At 34.8% G+C, this 21,763-nt stretch overlaps 1 protein-coding gene across 4 annotated transcripts; it reads left to right on the top strand.

The window, feature by feature from the left end:
- Nucleotides 1–604: 604 nt before the first annotated feature.
- LOC581022 (lysM and putative peptidoglycan-binding domain-containing protein 1) lies at nt 605–18,754 on the top strand. 4 transcript variants are annotated; one of them, XM_011680596.2, is made up of 5 exons: nt 605–950; nt 4,048–4,361; nt 5,188–5,393; nt 17,131–17,161; nt 18,524–18,754. In XM_011680596.2, coding segments are annotated over exons 1-5 (726 nt in total). In that variant the 5' UTR covers nt 605–776; the 3' UTR covers nt 18,525–18,754. The 4 variants fall into 4 exon arrangements, with proteins under 4 accessions (XP_011678898.1, XP_011678900.2, XP_786139.2 ...); XM_011680598.2 differs by lacking the exon at nt 17,131–17,161 and adding an exon at nt 13,166–13,203 and having other exon boundaries at nt 606–950; XM_781046.5 differs by lacking the exon at nt 17,131–17,161 and having other exon boundaries at nt 606–950.
- The last annotated feature ends 3,009 nt before the right edge of the window (nt 18,755–21,763 follow it).

Raw genomic sequence — 21,763 nt, 5'->3', positions numbered from 1 at the left:
GTTGCAGTGCTTTGATAAAATAATCATGGATTGTTCTTGAACCCACATCCACAAACTGTATTTTTTTACTAGAAATATGGAAATAAGTATTAAAGCTTATCAAATCAACCTCGAGGAATTCTATTAACCCTGAATCATCCTTCCATATTACCTGGGTATCGCATCATAAATATCAATAATCATAAGCAAATTATTACCTTTCATACCGAGGTTCATAAAATATTTAACAGACTTAACATGACCTTTCTCAACCAAATGATTCAGTTGAACAATCCCTCTTTCAAACAAGTATCTATCGCACACACACGCAAACACACACCCCCCCCCCCAAAAAAAAAAAAAAAAAAACAAACAAACAAACAAACAAACAAACAAACAAAAACAAAAACAACTAAATCATCCTGAAGATGTCACTGGATATCGTGTTTGTACACTGTCCCTGGCTGGCCTAGTACATAGCGAAAGCTCTATCCGGGTATATTCTTTAAAACCTTTTATCCATAGGCCTATGCCAAACGAATATTCTTAACGATGAGAACTGCAAAAAAATCGAGCGCCATCTGTCGAGTGTTTTCATATATCGATACTAGGGTCTACACCACAACTGGTTTTCTGAATCTTCGTCGGCTATCATTATGTTCTGTTATTTTTAGACTAGATCTTGTACCTTCTATACCATTTTCCATTCGGCATAGCTTCTATACAGTGCCTGTGCTTCACACATAGCCTGACTAGGGCTAGATCTACATGCATTATCTGGACATAGTAACAAGAAAATGGCGAGTGTTGCCTTGAAAAGTGAAACGACACGGCTGGGTTCTGGTTTGGCCAACAAGAACTATGGACGCTCATATGGGGCTACAATGAAATCACAACAAGAGACATTTATCCAGCATGAAATACAGCCAGGAGAAACGCTTCAGGGAATTTCTATCAAATATGCAGTGCCGGTAAGAATAAAACATAAGATATTGATTCTCATTTGACATTTTGTTGAGTGACAATGATATTCAAAGTGATTTTGTGTTTTAATTTAGAATTAGACTTGCTATCATTCACTTATCAGTCAGAATTCTTCATGCTTCACACAGAACACAGTGACAGCAACAATAACAATGAATGATTGATGACAGGCCTGGCCTAGTATATTCACACAATATGTTCTACAGTTGTCTAGATACAAGAACTGTTTATTTTGTAGATCTTAGTACAATTTTCTTTATGTGATCACTGATGAGAAATAAATCATGTGTCAAGATTGAGGTATATTATTAGGTCTAGACTAGATCTAGAGATCTATAGAGGGTCTAGACCCTATTTGTTTTTGCAAAGTGAAAATGAAAATATGAAATGAATGATCAACGTGAATGAAAAACCAACCTGTCTGTACAGACGTTATGTTTTCAGGCAGGGTGGTCATCAGAGGGGATGATTACAAATGGTAATTCAAACAAGTTTACCTACTATATTTGATGAATCAGTTTTTATTCTGTCTTACTGTAATTCCTGAGCGGGATGATACTTTTTTTGGGAAGGTACATGTACATGTCTAATGCGCTGTAGAAGAATTAGAAATTTATGATATCGTTTCATTATTATTAGTAGGAGTAGTAGTAGTAGTAGTAGTAGTAGTAGTGTATCATTAAAGATAAAGTTGAGTTCTGGTCATGCGATTGCATTGTGAAAGAAAAGGTGTGGAATATGGATCAGAAAAAATAGATAATGTAGCAACAGAAGCATGTACAATTGTACATGTCGTAAATATTGGTGTGTACTGCAATGTTCTGGAGTCATTAAAATCATAATAAATCTGGCCCAGTCTTGGTAAAGTAATAAGTACTGTACACAAATAGATGTACATGGGACTACACAAATGGTGTCGGGCTACTTACCTTGATTTCCTTATCTTTCTATGCTCATTACTCAGCCAGTATACATTTTCTACCAAAATTGTTTGGCAAATGACATTTATTTGTAATCTTGAACATTCAGTGTAAGTTTCATTTGATTCTGTGAGAATTACCAGAAGTCCAGAACTCAAGTTTAACTTTAAGTTGATTTTGGAAAATGTTTTAAATGACAATTATTCATGGGGGTCAGCAATATTTGATGCATATTTTTCATGGACTTCAACTTCAAGGGTAAAGATGACAGCTTTTCTCTTTTTTTTTGTCAAGTGTCTGTACATGTACACACAAACATCAGTTACCCGCTTCTCACTGTCATATGAAGTTTCTCCAATTACTAATTAGTCTTAGTGCTCTTGTAATTCCCCAATGAAACTGAAACACCTTTTTCATTGGTGCAACATTCATACCGGGTAACTGTTGATCACAATGAATGCAAAAAGAAAAAGAAAAAAAATTACATGGTTGTGTTCGAAAATAGTTGTTGAATATGTACATGTACAGATGTACATGTATACATGTACTTGTCTATTTCACTTCTTTTGTAATACACAATGTATACCACCTGATACTGGTAGTGGTGTTGGAGCAGGGTTTAGTTTAGTTTAGTTTCATTTCTGGTTCTGCACTTAGTCACTTCCTGAGAGCTGTCAATGGACAGGTATTAGTACATCTAAAAAAATGTACATGTATGTGACTCATGCGTCATTGTCTTAACCTTTTAGTGTATTGTATACATACATGAAGGTCATTAAAAAGAAAAGAAAGAAAGAAAGAAAGAAAGAAGGGGTTTGGTTTTAAATTTGGCTTGGCTGTAGATGAACATGTAGCCAGGGCTCACCAATTGAGCAGTTTACTACCATGTTTGATGAAGTGGGTAGTGTCATTTTGCTACTTGATTCTCCTTTTATTTTCTATATATCTATTAACAATTTAGTTAACATGTTTTTTTTTTTGTTTTTTTTTGGCACCAGCTTACAATGACAGACAGGAAAAATTGAAATTACAAATCAAGTAGGAAAGAAGGAATCCTTTTTGGCATCGATTGAATTAATTAAATACGCATTGTACAATGTACAGTGTAGTTCCAGTTTTTACCTTGATTTAATAGGCGAAATTGGAAGAAATCAATCATGTTTTGCATCTTCACCCGCTTTCCTTTTGTTAGGCCGCCTGTATTTTCTTTTTTTGATGGAAAACTTGAGAAACATACTGTTAAAATGATCTGTTTCAGAAAAAATCAAAATAAATATAGTGAAATCATCATTATGGCCTACCGGTAACTTTCTGTTTCATCTTTCCCATGCAAACCCCATGTCATTTTCTGAGTCCAAGTGGCTGACTGACATCTTTTTTTCTTGGTAATAACATACATAAAATGAGCTGTAACAGGTTGTCTACATTAATAACCCACTTCTTGTAATGGCCAAAATTAAACTGGTTGAAACTTTATGCAGCAAAAAACGTACAACCATTCTGTAAAAGGGTCTGAAAATCTGACTATTACTTGGGTGATTGCAATCACTTACATGTATGTATGTCGATTCGACAACTAATGGTCGTTATTTTCCCACTAAAAGCCATTTTCGTTTTGAGGGAAGCTCTAAATTAGTATTGTCTTCCAAATGCCGCCTGCAAATGGGACATAGTACCTTTAAACTGTAAAATTATCCATCTGCATCTCCTTGTTGGAGATTTCCTGCAGGTTGTGTTAACTTACTTTTGTCACATGTGTACATGTAGGTTTAACATTTCAAGTACTGTACAAGATTAAGTTACCTGGATTCAGTGCACTGTAGTCTAGAGTAATTCCTGTTTGTCACTTTCAAGCTACCTACCGGTACATGTTTGTGGAGGCACTTTCTAAACATATAAATAGGTATTGGCCAGGATATTTGAAATATACATGTCTCTCATACATCTTCTGTAACACACTTGTGGTAAAGTAAGATGTGAATGTTAAAAAACCCATAATAATTGGGGTATGTGCACCTAAGCTTCATAGGAAAAATATTGTTAAGTAAGAATCTGAAAATAAACACCCTCTCACACTCCCTGGCAAAAATCATCCTACCACTGATGGACAATCGCCATTCAACCAACAACCTGACCAGATCATTTATACAAATTTTCTTTCCAGGTTGAACAAATTAAAAGAGCCAACAAGCTTTTTAACAATGACATCTTTATGAGGAAGTACCTGAGTATACCGGTAGGAGACCAACCCTTACCGGCCAACGTACTGGAGAGCGCCACGGCCACAGCCAATGGTAGTCCAGCCAGGAGAGGACCTTCGACGGCTAAGAGGAGAGAAGGTAGCTCTGAGGATGATGAGGAGAATGGAGGCAAAGTGGAGGAGGACGACAGAGACGTTACCATGGACTTCTTTAACCGCATCGACAGACAAGTGAGGGAGAAGAAGCGCAACCTCACAAAGATAGAGAAAAACAGCAGGTAGGAAGTTTGATTATATGACGTGTGCTCCAGGGCCGATTGCTCGGTGCTCAAAAGTTGTACACTAGTCTAATAGTAATAGCTGAAGTTACCATTAGACCCAGCACTGTACTTAACTCTAACTTCAAACGTAACCTAAACTAAGCATATATATATATATATATATATATATATATATATAATTTTTTTGTTACAGGTATATATATATATATATATATATATATACCTGTAACAAAAAAATTGATGGATTACCAGAAGTTATTGGCTTTAATCACATTGATAAGTCTATTACATGTAAGCAAAGCTTAGGAGCAATGCATTTTCAAACATGTATATGAAGTTGGTGGCTTGAAGAAAAAAAATTGTCTTCTTCAGTGCCGTTTTATGTCAAAAATGTACAAAATAGGCCTCCTTTTCAACTCTTTTGCTGGTTGCAGACAAAAATATAGCTGGCAAGATTTTTTATTTTTTTAGAAGGTCCCAAAATTCAGCGATGTTAAATTGTTAAAGACGAGTCTCAGACAGGACTTAGTCAAAAAGCAGTTTAGTGAAACTAAAGCAAGAACAGGATGTCAGAAAGACTTGTTTTAGTGTAGGATGCATTGCAGCAATCCTAAGTCCTGTTCCAGTAAGTATTGTTTAGTGAAACAAGCCCCTGGCATCCGATATACCCTGTAGGCAATGTGATGAAAAAGACAAAAGAATGAACACTAGTTTATCTACATGTAAGTCTCAAAATTTAAGAGTTAAGAACATGGGGGTTCCTTTTCATGTTTTACTATGTCGACGAAATGCTCACAAAACTCTTTTATCATTTTATTCACAGTATTGGTGAGATAGAAGCTATGACACCCAATATTCAGTCTGCCCCCTCACCATCCCAGAGCTACAGCAGGATAGCCGAGGGGGGCAAGGCTGCCGGAGAGAGCTACCAACTCAGCTCTGTTACTGTGGCAACGGAAGGCAATTCCAACCTGGTGGAGACCACACCCCCCGTGGAGGTGGGAGGATCCAACTCACCCTTGCTAGGAGGTAGGGGAAAGCGTAAAATGAAGAGTGCGGATAGGAGTTGGCCTGTCTGAAATGCACCTGTGCCTGTCATTGAATGTCCACCAACCAATGTGCTTTGTACTTTCTTGTGTGCTCTTCCTGTCCATTCACAGTAATACATATCCAAACTTCCGTCTCAGTTAGGGGCATTGATCCTTAGGAGTGGGGAAGGGGAGGGGGGGGGGGCGGCATCTTTGGAAGTCTTCCTCCACCTCGCAACCATTGCAGGATTTACAGTACTCCTGCGTACAGTGTACATGAATTATATGCAGTGTACTATTCTGATTAGCATGTCCCCCTCCCCTAATCTGAGAATGGATCAATGCCCCTAATCTCAGCATCTCTTTAGCTTTATTCTAATTGTCTCAAATGTACTTTACTATCAATTTCTGCTTTCAATTATTGACCCAAAGCTGGAATATATATATATATATATATACAACTTGGATGTATATTTGAAGGAAAAGCTTTAGGAGAACAAGCCAAGCATTGCTGACCCCAAAAAGCCTTTTGCAGTATGTTTGTGATATTGTAAATCTTGTTTTAATGCAATCAAATATATGTCTGCCAGTGGTAAATGTCCATTTCTCTTTTGTAGTTGTAGTGTGTTTTGAATGAAATTTAACCAAACACAAAATGTTGCACAAAAAGAATAAGAATTGTCACAGCGTACAAGTTCTCCATACGGCATTCACATACATGTATCACCTTACTGTTACACGTGTACATGTCCAAAAGTACAACACACCTATCCAAATTCCAGACACTAAGGATAATTTATGAACAATAAACCCACAGATTGCCTCTTGCTCGCTTGAAAATTTAGTGTGCACTGAATGTGATGTATATTCCAGCATCTTGGCTAACTTTCAATGCATAGTAATGTTTTTTTTTTAGTGTTGCCTTGTTTGTCATCAGTATACCAATTGATTTGTATTTGTGTAAATATTGGCTGTTGATTGAGTGCGTACATGTACACCTGTAGTAACTCGTGTTCGAGGTTTAGAAGAATAAGGTCACTGCAGATAATATACATGTACATGTATAGTGTACCATCATGAAAAACAGGAAGGCGGTGCAAATTTACTTCATATATGCGAGTATAAGTGAGAGCATTTACATGACATACACTGTACATGTACATGTCATATTTGTTGATCACATCATTGTCATCATGACGACAAAATACATAATATACCATGTTACAATATATTCCAATCTGAAATCATATTTCACTTACATGCAATGTGCATCATGTACATGTAGCTCTCTTTTTGTTGATATCCCATAAAATTGCTTGCAAAGAAAAAAAAAAAAAAAAATGCTCATAATATTAGTAAAATACTAGCAGTAATGCAACAGTCATTATTTTGTGTCATATGAAAGCTACACAAAATAGCAACTCATTTGAACTCATATTCAGTAGCTTTCAGTTTTATATTCTCAATTTATTAATCAATTTATGCAAAGAGTAAAAGCAGAGTGAAAAAGAGTAAAAGCAGAGTGAAAAACAGAATTTCTCTAAATGCAGCCTTCATACCATTATACACTGAAACATTTATAATGCTGCTGTTAGGTTGTTCTTGATGCCAAACATAAAGGAATATGATATATGAACATACATTTATGTTGCATGTTTATTTAAATAATTTTGTTGTTGAGTTTGTACAGTATATGTAAATTTATGTACAGTAAATATGATTTTTCATTTCTTTGTTCATTTTGTGGGAAATGCATATTGTATTTTGTTTTCATTATGACTCTGAATTTCGTCCACATGTACTTATAACATGTACAGTACATGTACAGTACATGTGTCTGTGTATTTATGTTTATTGTGTGGGTATAAAAGTACTGTACTGTGGTTTTCTTTCAAAACTGAAAAAAGGTGCAATTCTAAGCATGGACCAGTGTATACATGTAGGTGTAATACATTAAATCATGTCACTCTACAATGAAAGGGAACTTGTTTATTTTAGGGCTTGTGAATAGGTGTATTAATTGAGAAAGGAAAATATGGATAAACCTCCCATGGATTTAAAACCTACATCTCATAGCATTGTTTCAATTTATTTGATTGTATTTTCTGTCAACTTTTTCATCATGCACTTTACTAGAATATATAATATTTTAAAATTACCTGCAGATGATATCCTTTTTTAATTACGACACTGGTGATTAGTTATATCACCAACCATTCCATTTTCTCGAGTCTCCACTTGGACCTTGGAGAAAAATTACAGGGAAAAAAAAAATCAAAATTATCGTGACCAGGATATGATATTAAACATGTTTATGTCATGAATATCTAGTAAAGAAGATTTAGTTTTTACGGTCTCTCTTCAGATGAAGGTGAATGTACAAGTAAATACAAATCATTGTCTTTAAATATGAAACCAAAACAAAGACCTACTTAGGCACATTTTCACATTCTGTACATATTTTCTTAAGATGAAGAGGTAGATGTGTACCTTTCAAAACCAACAATTATCCTTGAAATAGTCTAGAAGAATATCTTTTTGAGGATCTAGGTGAAGGGGTTCTTCACATATTAATGTACATAATTGTACATGCAGATGGGGAGATGAATGTATATTTCAAAACTAGTAATTCTCTTTCAATATGAAAGAGATTGAAAGATGCTTTGAACATGATGCAGGCAATCAGTGCATTTCAGTCGTATTTGAAATATATGTAGTTTGAATAGATTTTCACCTGATTTTCATCTGTATTTATTAGACACAACATATGCATCTAGCGCACTATTATGGTACATGTATCTATCTACACATAGATTGTAGGAAAAATGTATTTCATTGCAATCATGACAACACTTTCAGGTTGGTTTTTCTTTCCATCTTTATTTATTTCAAGCAATTTTGTTGTTTCTTTAGTGTAGTTCTTCTTTTAATGCTCTGGGTTGTATCAAGTGCAATTGATTAGAATATTTGTTTTTATATTTAGAGGCTTATTATTTCGTCAGATTTTCCAGTAGTTTTAGCAATAGCATTTTTCTCATTTTTATGTTTTGAAAATTTACTGCTTTTCAGCTAAACAATATTTCCTGATATTTCTCCCTTTAAAAAACTATAAGAATACCTCCTTTTTGTGCGACCAAATGAAGTTAATCATGAAAATGAATTAAATATTTGTTTGTGTTATATATTAGTGCATGTAAATGTAAGTGTTCTTACAGTATTATAAATGTGATTTTAGTGTTCTGTATTAACCTTATTATTAATGGCAATGTGCTCTTGACTCAATTCCAAAGTGAATTTCGTTGGTTAGCTTGAGAATGGGGAACATATTGAACATAATGATACCACCTTTTTAACACTTGGTACATTTTATAGGGTGTGCATTGATACAAATCAATGCTTGGCACATGGATTTTTGACCTTTACTATAACCATTATGTGAGACATGCAGGTACGAGTTTTGCCGTGCAGTCACGACTCACAAGCATTATAATTTATATGCATGTACCTTGCATTGAATGTTCACCAGCACTTCTGTGCCTGCCTGTAACCTTTAAGCACTTCCATATTAAATTCAACCTGGAAGCAAACACAATGCACAAAATTATTGTTCACACTGAAAGTGAAAGGAAATGACCCTCTCAAAAAGAATCTGTCAAGTGCTCAATGTGTTTGTTATAGGAGCATGTTAAGGCTTTGCATTTTGAAGTACTCATACATGTATATATAGCAGGTTAAGAAAATAGAAATACCCCAATTTCCAAATAAGAGGGATGTCACATCATATAACTTTAACAATAAATTTAGAATTCATTCTAAAATTAAAATTGTTTTGGAATCCTCTAAAACCTACCAGTACCCTTTTCTGATTTTCAGGTGATGTACATCTAAGTTTTCAAGTATTGAGTCCCATGATATCTCAATGGCTGTCTCAGGCATTGTATTTCATTTAATTTTAATTTTAATTTATATACACACACTTTAATATATTTCCTCTTATTTTTTAATTCATAGTTTAGAAAATAAGATTGGGGTGGGGGGGGGGGGGGCTGGGACTTAATAGAAATTGATTTTCATTATGGGAATTACTATGCAGAACTAAATTTTATTAAGCCCATTGTTGTTTTGGGCATGGTGTAAATCTGTTGGATAAATAGATATAATCAGTACCTATAATGTCCATGGTCAAAATTATTTTTTTATATCGTGCAAAAGTGTGTGTTTAGAATAATGAATTTTAGTCGAGTTTGACAAACCAGTACTTAATAGGTATATGTTACATTTGTAAATGTGTCTTGCCATGTAATTTTTAAAATAAAATGAAAAATGTAATGCATCATTAAATGTCATGGTTATGTAGACTGATAACCCTGTTTTATTTTCACTATCTATCTGTTGCTGGTAAATGTTTTGCTGTTGTGTGAGTTTGCTATTCAGTCGGTGAGTCATGTTGTGTACTTACATGTAACATGAACTTTTATTTATTGACATGGAAGTTTACTGGTAGCATGTTTTAATCTTGTCATGGTTGATAAAGATCTCTCTATTTGTCAACATGGCATGATTCGCATTAGGCTTGCTTGACATGTGTTCATATTTGGGCAAGTCAAAGCCATTTTTGCCTTACAGTATTGACTATTAGTTCATTGGTGCTTCGATAAGAAAAAAAGATCTGAAGTAATATGATAAATTTGATTAGAATTTAGGCTGAGAAATATTAATTCCTAGCTTCTCGTCCTCTCTTCCTCCCCTTTTCTGTAACATTCTCAATATTTTTGTTGTTTGATATTTTTGTTCTATATAACATTGAATTACTGATAACAGAGGAAATTGAGATTTTAACTTTGTTTTGAGCTTCATGAAATTAAAATAAGAAACGTTGTGTTGAAATTGACCAATAGCATTGATGTGCACAGTAAAAGAATATAAAACAAATGAATAACATAGAACCCCTGCAATAATTTTATTCTTTAAATCCGGACAAGAAACTAGGAATAAGTTTTTCTTGGCTTTATGTTCAGAACTCTGCCATACTCGGTAGCATACATAACATGGAACACAGCACGACCGAATACCTACAATAGGACGGGCCAATTTGTGAAAACTTGTATAAAGGCATGCCGAACGTTAGATTTGTGGATCAATATCTAAACTTGAATGCCAAGTTCCTAGCCATGTTTGCATTTTTCCTTCACAGAATATGTTTGTGTTATGTATCATCTTCATACTAGCCTTGCATGCTGCCTTCATAGATTGTCGCTGATGTTATTCAAACAAACACTTGACGAGAAAGAAGGCCAGATAAGCTTGCTTTCAAAGCAAATATAGTTATCGAATCCAGATAATGGTTCACTGTGTTTCGGGCTGAAAATCAAAAGTAAAAATTACTACGTCTTGTTAGCATTAGGATACGACAAGGGTCGCAGTTATTATTGAGTTTGTAGGAATTGATAGTAGGAATTGATATTCTTTTGAAAACATTTTCATGAAATTGATTGTGAATATCATCTCTAGAAATAAAACATTTAGTAGTCATTTTTATAAATTTCTCTGCATCTCTCTCTCTCTCTCTCTCTCTCGCTCTCTTCTGAGTTTGTTTCCTTTCTCTCTGTTTGTCCATCCTGTTCTCTCAAAAGTCTTTCTTCGTTTCTTGAATAATGTGCTTCCAAAGCTTCTAAAATAGGAAATATAAAGTAGTAATGACTATTTTCGAACTATTATTTGATATATGAGGTCGTATTTATTCTTTTTTATAGTCATTATGGTTGACCATACAAAAGTATATACTTGGGAAATTAAGTCTAACCCCTCCCATCTCCCTGATCATATTGAATGGTTTACATGTATATTTGTGTATGTAGCAAGAAAATCAAGTTGTAGATGTACAACGATGAAAGCAGTTGGATTCAAAGATGATAATAACGAGTACTATAGCTCGTATCGAAAGTCAAAATCAGCTGTTGGTACAAGTTCGAGAATTTGGTGTAATTCCCGTATATTTATGTACATTGATTCTCCAAAAATTAGCCCTCTCCTCCAAAATGGTTCTGCCCCATGGCATGTATTGCACTTAACTGGTAAGATTTGCATAATTGACACGGGAATCCGCAGAAAGTAGTTTACACGTGATTTTTGTTTTCGTTTTAAGAATCTTGACTGACTTCTTCATCAAACCTTTCGGTTGCAGAACAAGGACGTTTCTCACAATATACGTCTTTTCACAAACGAGAATCACTTTAAAGAATCTGTAAATTCGACATAAATTGTAATGACAGACACATTGTTAGTTCTGTAATCGTCAGCTCATCTGAACACAATATTGTAGATCATGCTTCTTGCCAAAAGGAACAGATATGCTTATTATTTTGTGAACACAATAATGTGGTGATAGATGAGGCCTATCAATATACACTCTACATCGACAATTATATGAGTATTTAACGATCACTTTATTTATAACGTGATTTAATCCATCGTTCCAAGGACATTGTAAAATATTGTGTAATTACGAAACCAATGTGCACAGTTTACTCTCAATATGGCGTAAGAATACATAAGATGCCCTGCTCTGAACCAGGTGCATACTTGAACATAATATCATCTTTCAAGCAAGTGAAAGTAATCTTCATTCCATCTTTGCACGCAATATATTCTACTTTACTTTTTTGTTCACCGACCATTAACCACTGTCATGCTCCACACAATTATAAACTCACATTCCAAAAAGTAAAAAAAAATCATCAGTAAAATTCATTCCGCTTGCAGAGTTCCACTTATGTATAAAACCACACTATTTGTGATCATTGACTTGAAATCGGAGCACGAGTTTCATAATTGCTCATATACCAGCAACAGCTATACACGTGTGAAAATTATTATCAAAGCACATCGTATTTTCGACGTTGTCGATGTGTATCAAACCATTATACTGATAAGGATAGATTCCAGTATTTGCTTAAGAGGACAAAGATCGAAGTCTATTGTTTATTGCTCAGATAGTCGATTCATATCTCAGTTTTGTTATTCATCATGGCTGAGATATGTGACAAAGAATTATATTTCTCTTGAATCATCAAAAACAGTAGCGGTAAAAGAGTGGTCAAGTGTGACGTCATACAAACACTAATTTTAGAGTTTCCAAATTTGAACTTCATTTTTCGAAAGAGCATACAAAATAATGTTCGAATGTTGAAACCCAATTGAATATGTTAAGTATTGGCTGAGATATGACCATCCGAATAATTAGGTTTCAATGGGAAATCACTTTTATTTTGCTGTGGTTCGTAATGTCATTAACCAGAGCAAAATAACAGTGATTTCCTTTTGAACTTTATTTCTTATGATGGTCATATCTCAGCCAATACTTAACATATATTCAATTGGCTTTCGACATTTGGATATTATTTTTGATGCGCTTTTGGAAAATGAAGTTCAAATTGAGAAATTCTAAAAATATATTATTATGATGTCACAGCTTCGGTACTCTATAGAGGGCTTTGTATTCCAAATATCTCCCCCCCCCCCTACAAAAAAAGTAACTAGGCACAGGTATAAATTGAATACAAGAACCCCAAACCACCGAAAAGCCTACGAGGTCACATCACTAGATTGTGTAATGAAAGCATGATTGTGATTAACCCTCTTAAAAGATTTGTTATTTCATAAATACCTGAGTGAATTTCATACATTCTATACATTGATCTGAATATTCTATATTGTCAGAGGTACACCTTCAAGATATCACTGACCATTTTCTTATTTTCTCTTTAATCTCAGCTTGTTTAGATCACACTGTGGTTTGATACGGTATAACGGTATGGATATTATTTTTATATTGTAACATTTTCATTAAAAAAAATATATATTTCCATATCCGCGTATTATATACACTCATCTCTCTTGCAAACCAAATCATTACCATAACCAGAAAGATTTTGGGAAGAAGACATTTATAAGTTGAGTGGGACGTCGCTATATATGGACAATTGAAATGAGAAAATTAGGGAAAATCAACCTTAAAAAAGAAGGAAAAGGGATGGGCAATCATTTAATTCAGGCTTGAATACTGTATGTACGTACGCCTCACAATTATATCATAAGTGTGTCATTTACCATATTTATATTATTTCGCTATTTCATTAAACTATTATTTAATCACGGTAACTAGCTTCAGTCTAAATGTGTTTTTTCCAGAACGTCCGTGATCAATTTGAAAAAATCAGGGTGTATAATTTTATGTTGATGAAATTAACTATGAGGAAAATATTTAAATCATCTACGATGATTATCAATATAATGCAGGAGCGGTGTTACGGGAGGGGGCAGGGGTAATGCCCTTTTTTGTTGTTGTTTAAATAAGCACTTTTCATCTTTCAGTCATTGTACCCTGATAGCAAAATACTCTGCCGCCTTCTCTCGAAACATTTAATTGAAGATAATAAGAGTACCATATACCAACTACCATTGCTTTCAAGATGACACTGATTTATATATCCATCTTATCCTATGATATATTTATCCTATTCATTCATATGTAATTAGCTAGACTTCGTAAGTCATGAATACGTCATCGCCAAGATTTCTATTATAGCTCATTAATGTTTTAGGACAACGACTTGCTTTTAAAATGTCTCGCACATAGTATTGCCTATATAGACACATACTAGTACTCCAAGAACAACATAATAATTATATATGGGGGATGGATTGTATTATTTGAAATGGAGTATCTATAATACATGTATCTGACATGTTATTCAAGTGCTTATAATGAGTGTATTCACGATTTTTATCTGACTGGTTGCGATAACAACGAGTTAATCACCCAATGTAAAAAATATGCAGGTGGCGAGTTTCCCATTAGTATCATCATAATGATATCTTTCACAGGGTCGGTCGATGCTTGCATCACCATGACCAAGATATTCATTCCGGATATGACGACATCTGAGAAAAACTTGATAGTTTAGATGTGAGCACTAACACAAACACACATACACGCACTACGCACAACTGTTAGAACATCTCCAGCATGAGCCAATGAGGGCACTCTTACTTGAAAACCTAGGCTAGTTAAAAATACGACTGTGATAAAAACCAAAAAAAAAGTTTAAAAGCCAAAGTGAAATAGAGACATTAGTAAATGCTGTAGTTGATTGTAAGTCCATTAAAAACAACCCTAACAGTACCTCGAACTTATCATAGGAGGACTTGTGACGAATTCAAAACATTGTCATTACTTGTTATTGTATGATTATTCATTAAGTGCCGAGGTGTCTCTTGCTCAATCCACGTCGGCTTATTTTGCAGAATAATGATTTGTGAAAATGAGGTTAAAAACCTTTGTGTTAGTGAGAATTATTGTTTACACGGTATGCTAGTGTTGATAAATCTGTGGTTGATCGTATATCGTCTCAAAGCGGCTACAATATAATACTGATTTCATCTTAGTGGCGTATCCGTCATGAAGTGGGGCATGCGGATGCCCCCCCCCGATTAAAAGGCCCGTAGAATAGTAATACTTTCATGTTGAACAGTGAGCCAAGATAAATCTTCCGTCTTTGCTCTCGATTCCGCCCCTCATTATCAGTATCCAGATATCCCATGCTGAATCTCGAAAGTCTAGATCCAATAATTTGTGGGACCCGACTATAATTATGAGAGAATTTGTGGATATTACGTTATTTTCTTGTTCCCTTCGTGGAGACTGTTTAACGACCAAGCAGTTCGAACTTCTTGTAAGGATTAAATGAATACAAAAGACCTCAACTAAAGTGCGATAAATACTGTATAATTGGCCCGGATAATTGGGCAGTTTGATGATGAGGGTGACATGGAATCATCACTTAGGCTTCATCATAGTGACCTAATCGGCTACTCCTATAATGCGATTACAAACGTTATAGACGTAATCATGTCCATCTATAAGTCAGACGAGAATATTACTCAGAAATCCGCTTCTCTTGTGATTTTTACCGTCTGGTGAAGCATTCTCTGTTTTGCACAACTTGCTATGAAAATATAATGCCATTTTTCTTCCCATCTCCCATAAAAGCTGAACAAAATATTCGTTATGCTACGTGACGCCCTCATATAGAGTGCGTTTTGTTTGTATTGATGCACCATTCAATATATTTTGTACACCAATGATACATTCGCAACAGTGTATAAAAACAACAGTATTTTTTTCATGTGCTTATAATTTCATATTATGTTTCCAAAATAAAAAGCAAATAAAACATTAATTGGATAATGCATCTTAAGATAGGCTATTTAATGCTTCATGCTTGCAATATGTTCTAAAAATACTTTTTATTTTTCTTCGTTTGCTTTTTCCCGCCTGCACGCTGCCCTTAACCCATCCGTCAACTCTATCTGATCCAAAACACTTTTGTACACCACTACCACTACCACTACCACTACCACAACTTCCACCACCACTACCATTACCCCCAAACCACTCTTCACCTCATCCCGTTAAATCCGGAATTCCATCCCTTCCGCGCCGGCAACTCCCAACATTATACTGTCTTCCGCGTGCTCCCCTTATAGATTATCATATACAACAGGAAACATGCTTATGAGCAATAAATAGTAGACAGGCAAGTACATTTTCATCAAATGGCTGTTTATTCATAGTATATTTAGTATTGGTTATACAGATAATAATATTCGGCTGTGCTGTGTTTATGATTTGTATATAGATATCCTGTTGTCGTAATGAGTCGTTATGCTTGTGACCTAGTGCAAGTACCTCCCTCCTTTTTTTGTCAGATTTTCTTGTATGGTTTGAAACCCTACATCACAAGGCTTCATTTTTTGCACCCCTTCCTTCAAAAAGTCATAACGTTTATATTACGTGTGTGTTTTCCTTCTACTCAAGTTCACATTATTATAAATAAGAGCATAAAAATGGCCCATATAATAATTATATTCACTATGACAAAGAAAACAATTCATCCATTCAGTGTTATATCAAGTATTATCCATAGTTACATGGTTCATTGTTAGTAGATTATTAATGGTCTTTTCTTGAAGTAAATGTATTCATGTTGATGGTGTATTTGATGAAAAGATGTGACATTTAAACACAGTGGCAAAGCGTCTTAGAGGTGACACGGGGTTCTTGCCCCGGCTCGAATATTCTCCTTCGCTAAAAAAATGATATGGAGAGAGAGATGGGAAGGAAATGGAGAAAAAGAGAGAGAGAGAGAGAGAGAGAGAGAGAGAGAGATGAGAGAGAAGAGGAAGAAATATCGTGATAGGATTTATAAGCAGGTTACGACCAGACGCGGATCTAGGGGGCAGAGCGGGCCTTGCCCTCCTGCCCCCCCCCCAAAAAAAAAAGTCGGGCTCTCCCCCCTGGCAACAACAAAAAAAGTATTTTTTAAAATTGTAACCAGAAACTTACCTCTTTTTTTGTTTACTCAAGGGGGGGGGGGGGTTGACAATCGCTTACAAACAACTAGACAGTTTCTTGACGGTACAGCAGAAGATAAGAAGAAGAAAAAATGTTTGCCCTGCCCTGGGCTGGTATTTTTGTGATACATAAATAGCCCCTATTTGCAGAAAACAAGGAAAGTAAAATACATGTATTCATGGATATCGGTATAGGACTGTGATGTTCATAGCGATGACAATATTTATGACCGATGTTCACTTCATAACTTCAATATAGTTTCATTCACACTTTTCATCTTTATTACCTTTACTTCTTCATTCCTCTCATTCATTCATAGCAGGAGACAGGTCTAATGAATCATCTGTAGTCTGGTAATCACCTTCTAATTCTATACGCTACTCCCAGACATCAACATAAGAACACCCCTCCCCCCCCCCCCCCCCACCCTCGCTTTGCACCTGTGCCCCTTGTTTTAGAGAAGACGTTAGGTTTGTATTGGTGGTGGTATTTTGATACTTGTCCGTTAGCTTTTGGGTTATTTGTTGTTTTTGTTTATTTTGTATCAAATATTATTTATCTTTCTTTTGGCAACGCTTATAAAGAAAAAGGCCGTGATCACGAAACTTTTCACTGTATTATGATTTTGTCATGTTTATTTCATTCCCATTGACTGTACATATGATACTTTACCTTCACTATAACCTACACAGTTCCACTGAATCTGAATGGGTAATTGTCCGGACGTAGTTGTCCGTGTTGGTATGTAGTCCAGGGAAGTCGTCCGGATATATGCAATATGGCTCCACTTTTAAATGCTGCTCTTGGGACGTTTCGAGGGTCGATGTTGATCTTTTATTGCAAGATTAGGCTTTACCCCATATCTTGTATGCAAGTTGTGCACAGAGTTTCACTGTAGGTCACAACCATGGCGGTACTCTACTAGTTGCACCCCACCTCAAAGAAATATGTAAAAACGCACACCGATCCTGATCCTGTCATTGTTCAAGCATGCAATTTCTTGACGAGTTGATCATAATGATTTTCCCTATACGAATCGATCAGATCACTTTGTACACGATCACTTTTAATGTCATTCTTTAAATGTGTTATAATTTGCAAAAATATGTCCATTGGCGGATTGGAGAGGCGGGAAGCTGCTTTGTAGACATGAACCCTCCCCAGCCAAATCTGAAATTTCTTTACAAATATGAGAGATGCGGTTGTATAAGAACCACAATTTTTAACGCATTTTTTGTCCCCTTTCGATATAGTCCTAGATCCGCCATAGGTACTACGATTGAAGGACACGTACCCCTTACCTATCGCCCGCCGGACAATTTCCCCCTAGTATCTCATTACCCCTGTGTGTCCGAGGAGTAATTGGGATAGTATTCTAGTATTCCAAGAAGTAATTGTCCGGGGATAAATTTCCGGTTAATTTTTAGTCCAGGGAAGTCGTCACCACTGTCAGAATCATTATGAGACAAGTAGGTCTTTCAGGTCTACAAAACATCTGAAGCAAACTTTCAACTACTTCGACCAGTCCACGATTTGGGGAGAAATCACAGGCACATGCGATCATTCTATAACAACAAAGGGATGTACATAAAGTAATCCAACTTTTTTTAAAACTACTTAGTGCGTTGGGAGATTTGTTAATTACTATTTGAATTTCATAAATGAATTAGACTAACTTGTTTTCTTCGTTTTCTTTTCAATCCTTCATCAAATAGATTTTGAATCGTGATAACTGTGAAGGAGATCGGAACAAGGCTGTAACTTTCATGATCATAATGCGTGAAGACCAACCCCTGTTACTGCATCATTGAATAGAACAACCTTCAACGCTTCTCGATAATCATCGTCATCATCGTCGTGGTCGTCGTCATCATCATAATCATCGTAGTCGCCAACATGGTCATCATTAACATGACATCAGGATGATCATCATTGTCATCATCGTCGTCATCATATCTTCATCATTTCTATCATCACCATCATCATCATCACCGTCATCTTTACCATCATCATAATTATCATTATCCTTATCATCACCATATTGCCCATCATCATCATCATCATTATCATCTCCATTATCATCATCTAAATCGTCATCATCATCATCGTCACCATGTCTCCGTCCTCCTCAGCATCAACATTCTCATCAACCTAACGAAAATATTTCCCAGACGTGTTGCACCCATAGCTTTTCGTCAAAGAAACGCTTTAATCATTTTGTGTAACCAGATTTCAAAGTTCTCTAGCAAGACAAAGAACTTGATATCTATCTGTGGATGACGAACCAATTTTACTTTCCGGTCTTATTCTAATTATACAATGACAAATAATTGCGATTAGCATTGGCACATCTCCATCATCTGAGTGTGATGATCTGTACTTAAAGTGGTGACGTAGCTTTTGGGTGCCCCGTATCTTTTCAAGATATTTTTTAAAGGAAGTCGGGTGAAAGAAAAGGAGATGGGGAAGAAGATTATAAAAGCAGAATACTCGAGAAGAAGATGATTATACGACTTCATCCCACTCTCTGGCCTAACTATCTGGCCTATTGACAACGTAATGAGACCCCATCCGTGACACCAGTTCCCTTACACTTGTTACAATTCACTTCTAATAAACACATCTACCTGAGTGTAATTTGAAATTTTTTTGGTCTCCCATCATTATCGAAGGCATGTATACGGATATGTATTCCAAGTAACCAGTGCAATACTTCATCATCCTTGTAGTTAGAGTTGTAGAGTGAATTCAAGTTTATTTTAGATATGATGTGACTGTTTATCTATATATATCTATCAAAGTTCTTAAATGAGGGCGAATAGTCTTAACCTAGAAGCGAATTGATGAAAAGAAGTGGTGGAGACGTTTTATTGATTCATTTGATTTGATCAGAAGTAGAACGACATTAGTTTTACATTTTATGGTGTAAGTGCTTATTTTATAACCCTAAATAAACCATCTTTGTACTTAAATTACTGATGGAAATAACATACGAAAGACACAGCCAACAGCGCGCTTGTCCTCAATGCATTTTTTATTTTGCTTTTGGTGAATTCTCTCTGAAAACTTGACTGCGAAAAACAGTATAAAAGACAAAGATATAATCTTATTGGTCGCGATTTTTTTTTTACTGACGATATACTATAATCGTTATTATGGGATATATTTACAGGGAGTGAGAGGGAGAAGAGAGAGAGAGAGAAAGAGAGAGAGAGAGAGAGAGAGAGAGAGAGAAGGAGAACAGAGAGAGAGAGAGAGAGAGAGAGAGTGTGTGTGAGAGAGAGGGGGTGCCAATGTTGGGAACATGTCTGTAAAGTCTGCAAAGGGAACATTTCTGTAAGCCTATGTTTTTGTAATTGAAAACTAATTTTACGAAACGCTAATAGATGCAATATGTAGTGTTTTTTAACTTTAAATTTCCTTTTTAAGATTATAATGTGAAACCCTCTGCGAGCCACAGTTTTCAGCTGAGGAAAAGTTTCTTTTCAGTCTTACAATATACATCTATCAGACTTGTAATTTGGTGTGTGTTGAATTATTATTGTAGTCCTATAGATCAACTCCTTGTCCATATACTCCACAGTGAATTTATCATATTCATTTAATTTCAAATAAATATATGTTTATAGTAAATTCGTGAGTAAAGTTTGATCGATAATTGGATCAAGGTCTTATCGTCATATGTGAAAATAAAAGTACTAATGACATGAAATTAAATGTTTAGGATGTTTTCTTCCACAGTATTTACATCGTGCATGATATTATACATATCATTATTAGAAGTGTAACCAGTATATAATTATTTTGAATGATGTCTCTGGTATTATAAAATTCATTATGTTATCCAAAGTATATGGTTATTGAGATAGATAAGAGTAATGGTGTTGAACATGTCAGGTAATTAATTTTCTAGTGTGCCATTATCTTGTCTTTATCGTGTAGAAATCTGATTTTTAATAATAAAATCATGCACTGAGAAATCTAATTAAGATGTATTAAAGCGACTTTAAGCAGCCAATGATTCAAGGTAAATATGTCATTCGAATTTCAATAATTTCAAACCATTCGTTGAATTCATTCTTTTATTCAAATATTTTTCATATGATAACGTAGGATTTATTTCTTGAATGTACTGAGCGCTCCGATCGACGGGGTAATAATATACATGTCTATATCATAGTACAAGAACGGCATATTATAAATATTATTAATAATATTATTATTATTATTATTATTATTATTATTATTATTATTATTATTATAATAATATAATATAATATTATTAATATCATCGTCATTATCATAATTATCTGTATACTAAATCAACTTTTTGTTTAATTGATAATTTAAAAAATGAATCCTTGTTGAAACATGTATGTATATATTTAATATCGAAGGGTAGGGGAAAACAAGCGTTTATCCACCAATTTCATCAAGTGTAAAGCAATTCGTATTTTTTGAGTATCAGCTTTAAAATATAAACGATTGTATTATGGCATATTGGCAATATACAAAATAAAATAAACATGTGACTGGATAAATAAAAATGACTATCATTGGATGCCCTTCATTTTCGTTGCAATTACATGTATATTTTTGCGTAGGAAGGATGATATGGTTTGACTCATCTGCATGTTATTGCCAAGAAGGTATTTAAAATTATGGACAATGATTGTGGTTGTTGAATATGTGTCTCCTGTTAGAAAATTGAAATAGATATCATATAGTATAATTGATTTTCCGTGGATACAAGAAAGAGAATCCTATGTCAATATAATTGTTAATAAAATGAAGAGAAACAATTTTCATTTCTTGCATTTACTGTTTTGATCTGTCATTGTGAGCCTTCATTTTCTTATTAATCTTCTAGAAAAAAATCTTTTCGTGATGAGAAGGTGCGTTTTGTTTGTTTAACCTGACTGCTAAGAAACCATGTCTATGCTTATATAGTAAGC

The sequence above is a fragment of the Strongylocentrotus purpuratus genome, unplaced genomic scaffold (assembly GCF_000002235.5).
Source record: "Strongylocentrotus purpuratus isolate Spur 01 unplaced genomic scaffold, Spur_5.0 spur5_contig_827, whole genome shotgun sequence".
Classification (NCBI taxonomy): Eukaryota; Metazoa; Echinodermata; class Echinoidea; order Camarodonta; family Strongylocentrotidae; genus Strongylocentrotus; species Strongylocentrotus purpuratus.
The sequence above is the reverse complement of the archived record's forward strand: the minus strand, read 5'-3'. Positions and strand labels throughout refer to the sequence as shown.

Coding starts and splice junctions, on each gene's coding strand:
- LOC581022 (XM_011680594.2), top strand. CDS start 777: ATGGCGAGTGTTGCCTTGAAAAGTGAAACGACACGGCTGGGTTCTGGT. Junction 951..4,047: donor CTATCAAATATGCAGTGCCG/GTAAGAATAAAA, acceptor TTTTCTTTCCAG/GTTGAACAAATTAAAAGAGC. Junction 4,362..5,187: donor AAGATAGAGAAAAACAGCAG/GTAGGAAGTTTG, acceptor TTTTATTCACAG/TATTGGTGAGATAGAAGCTA.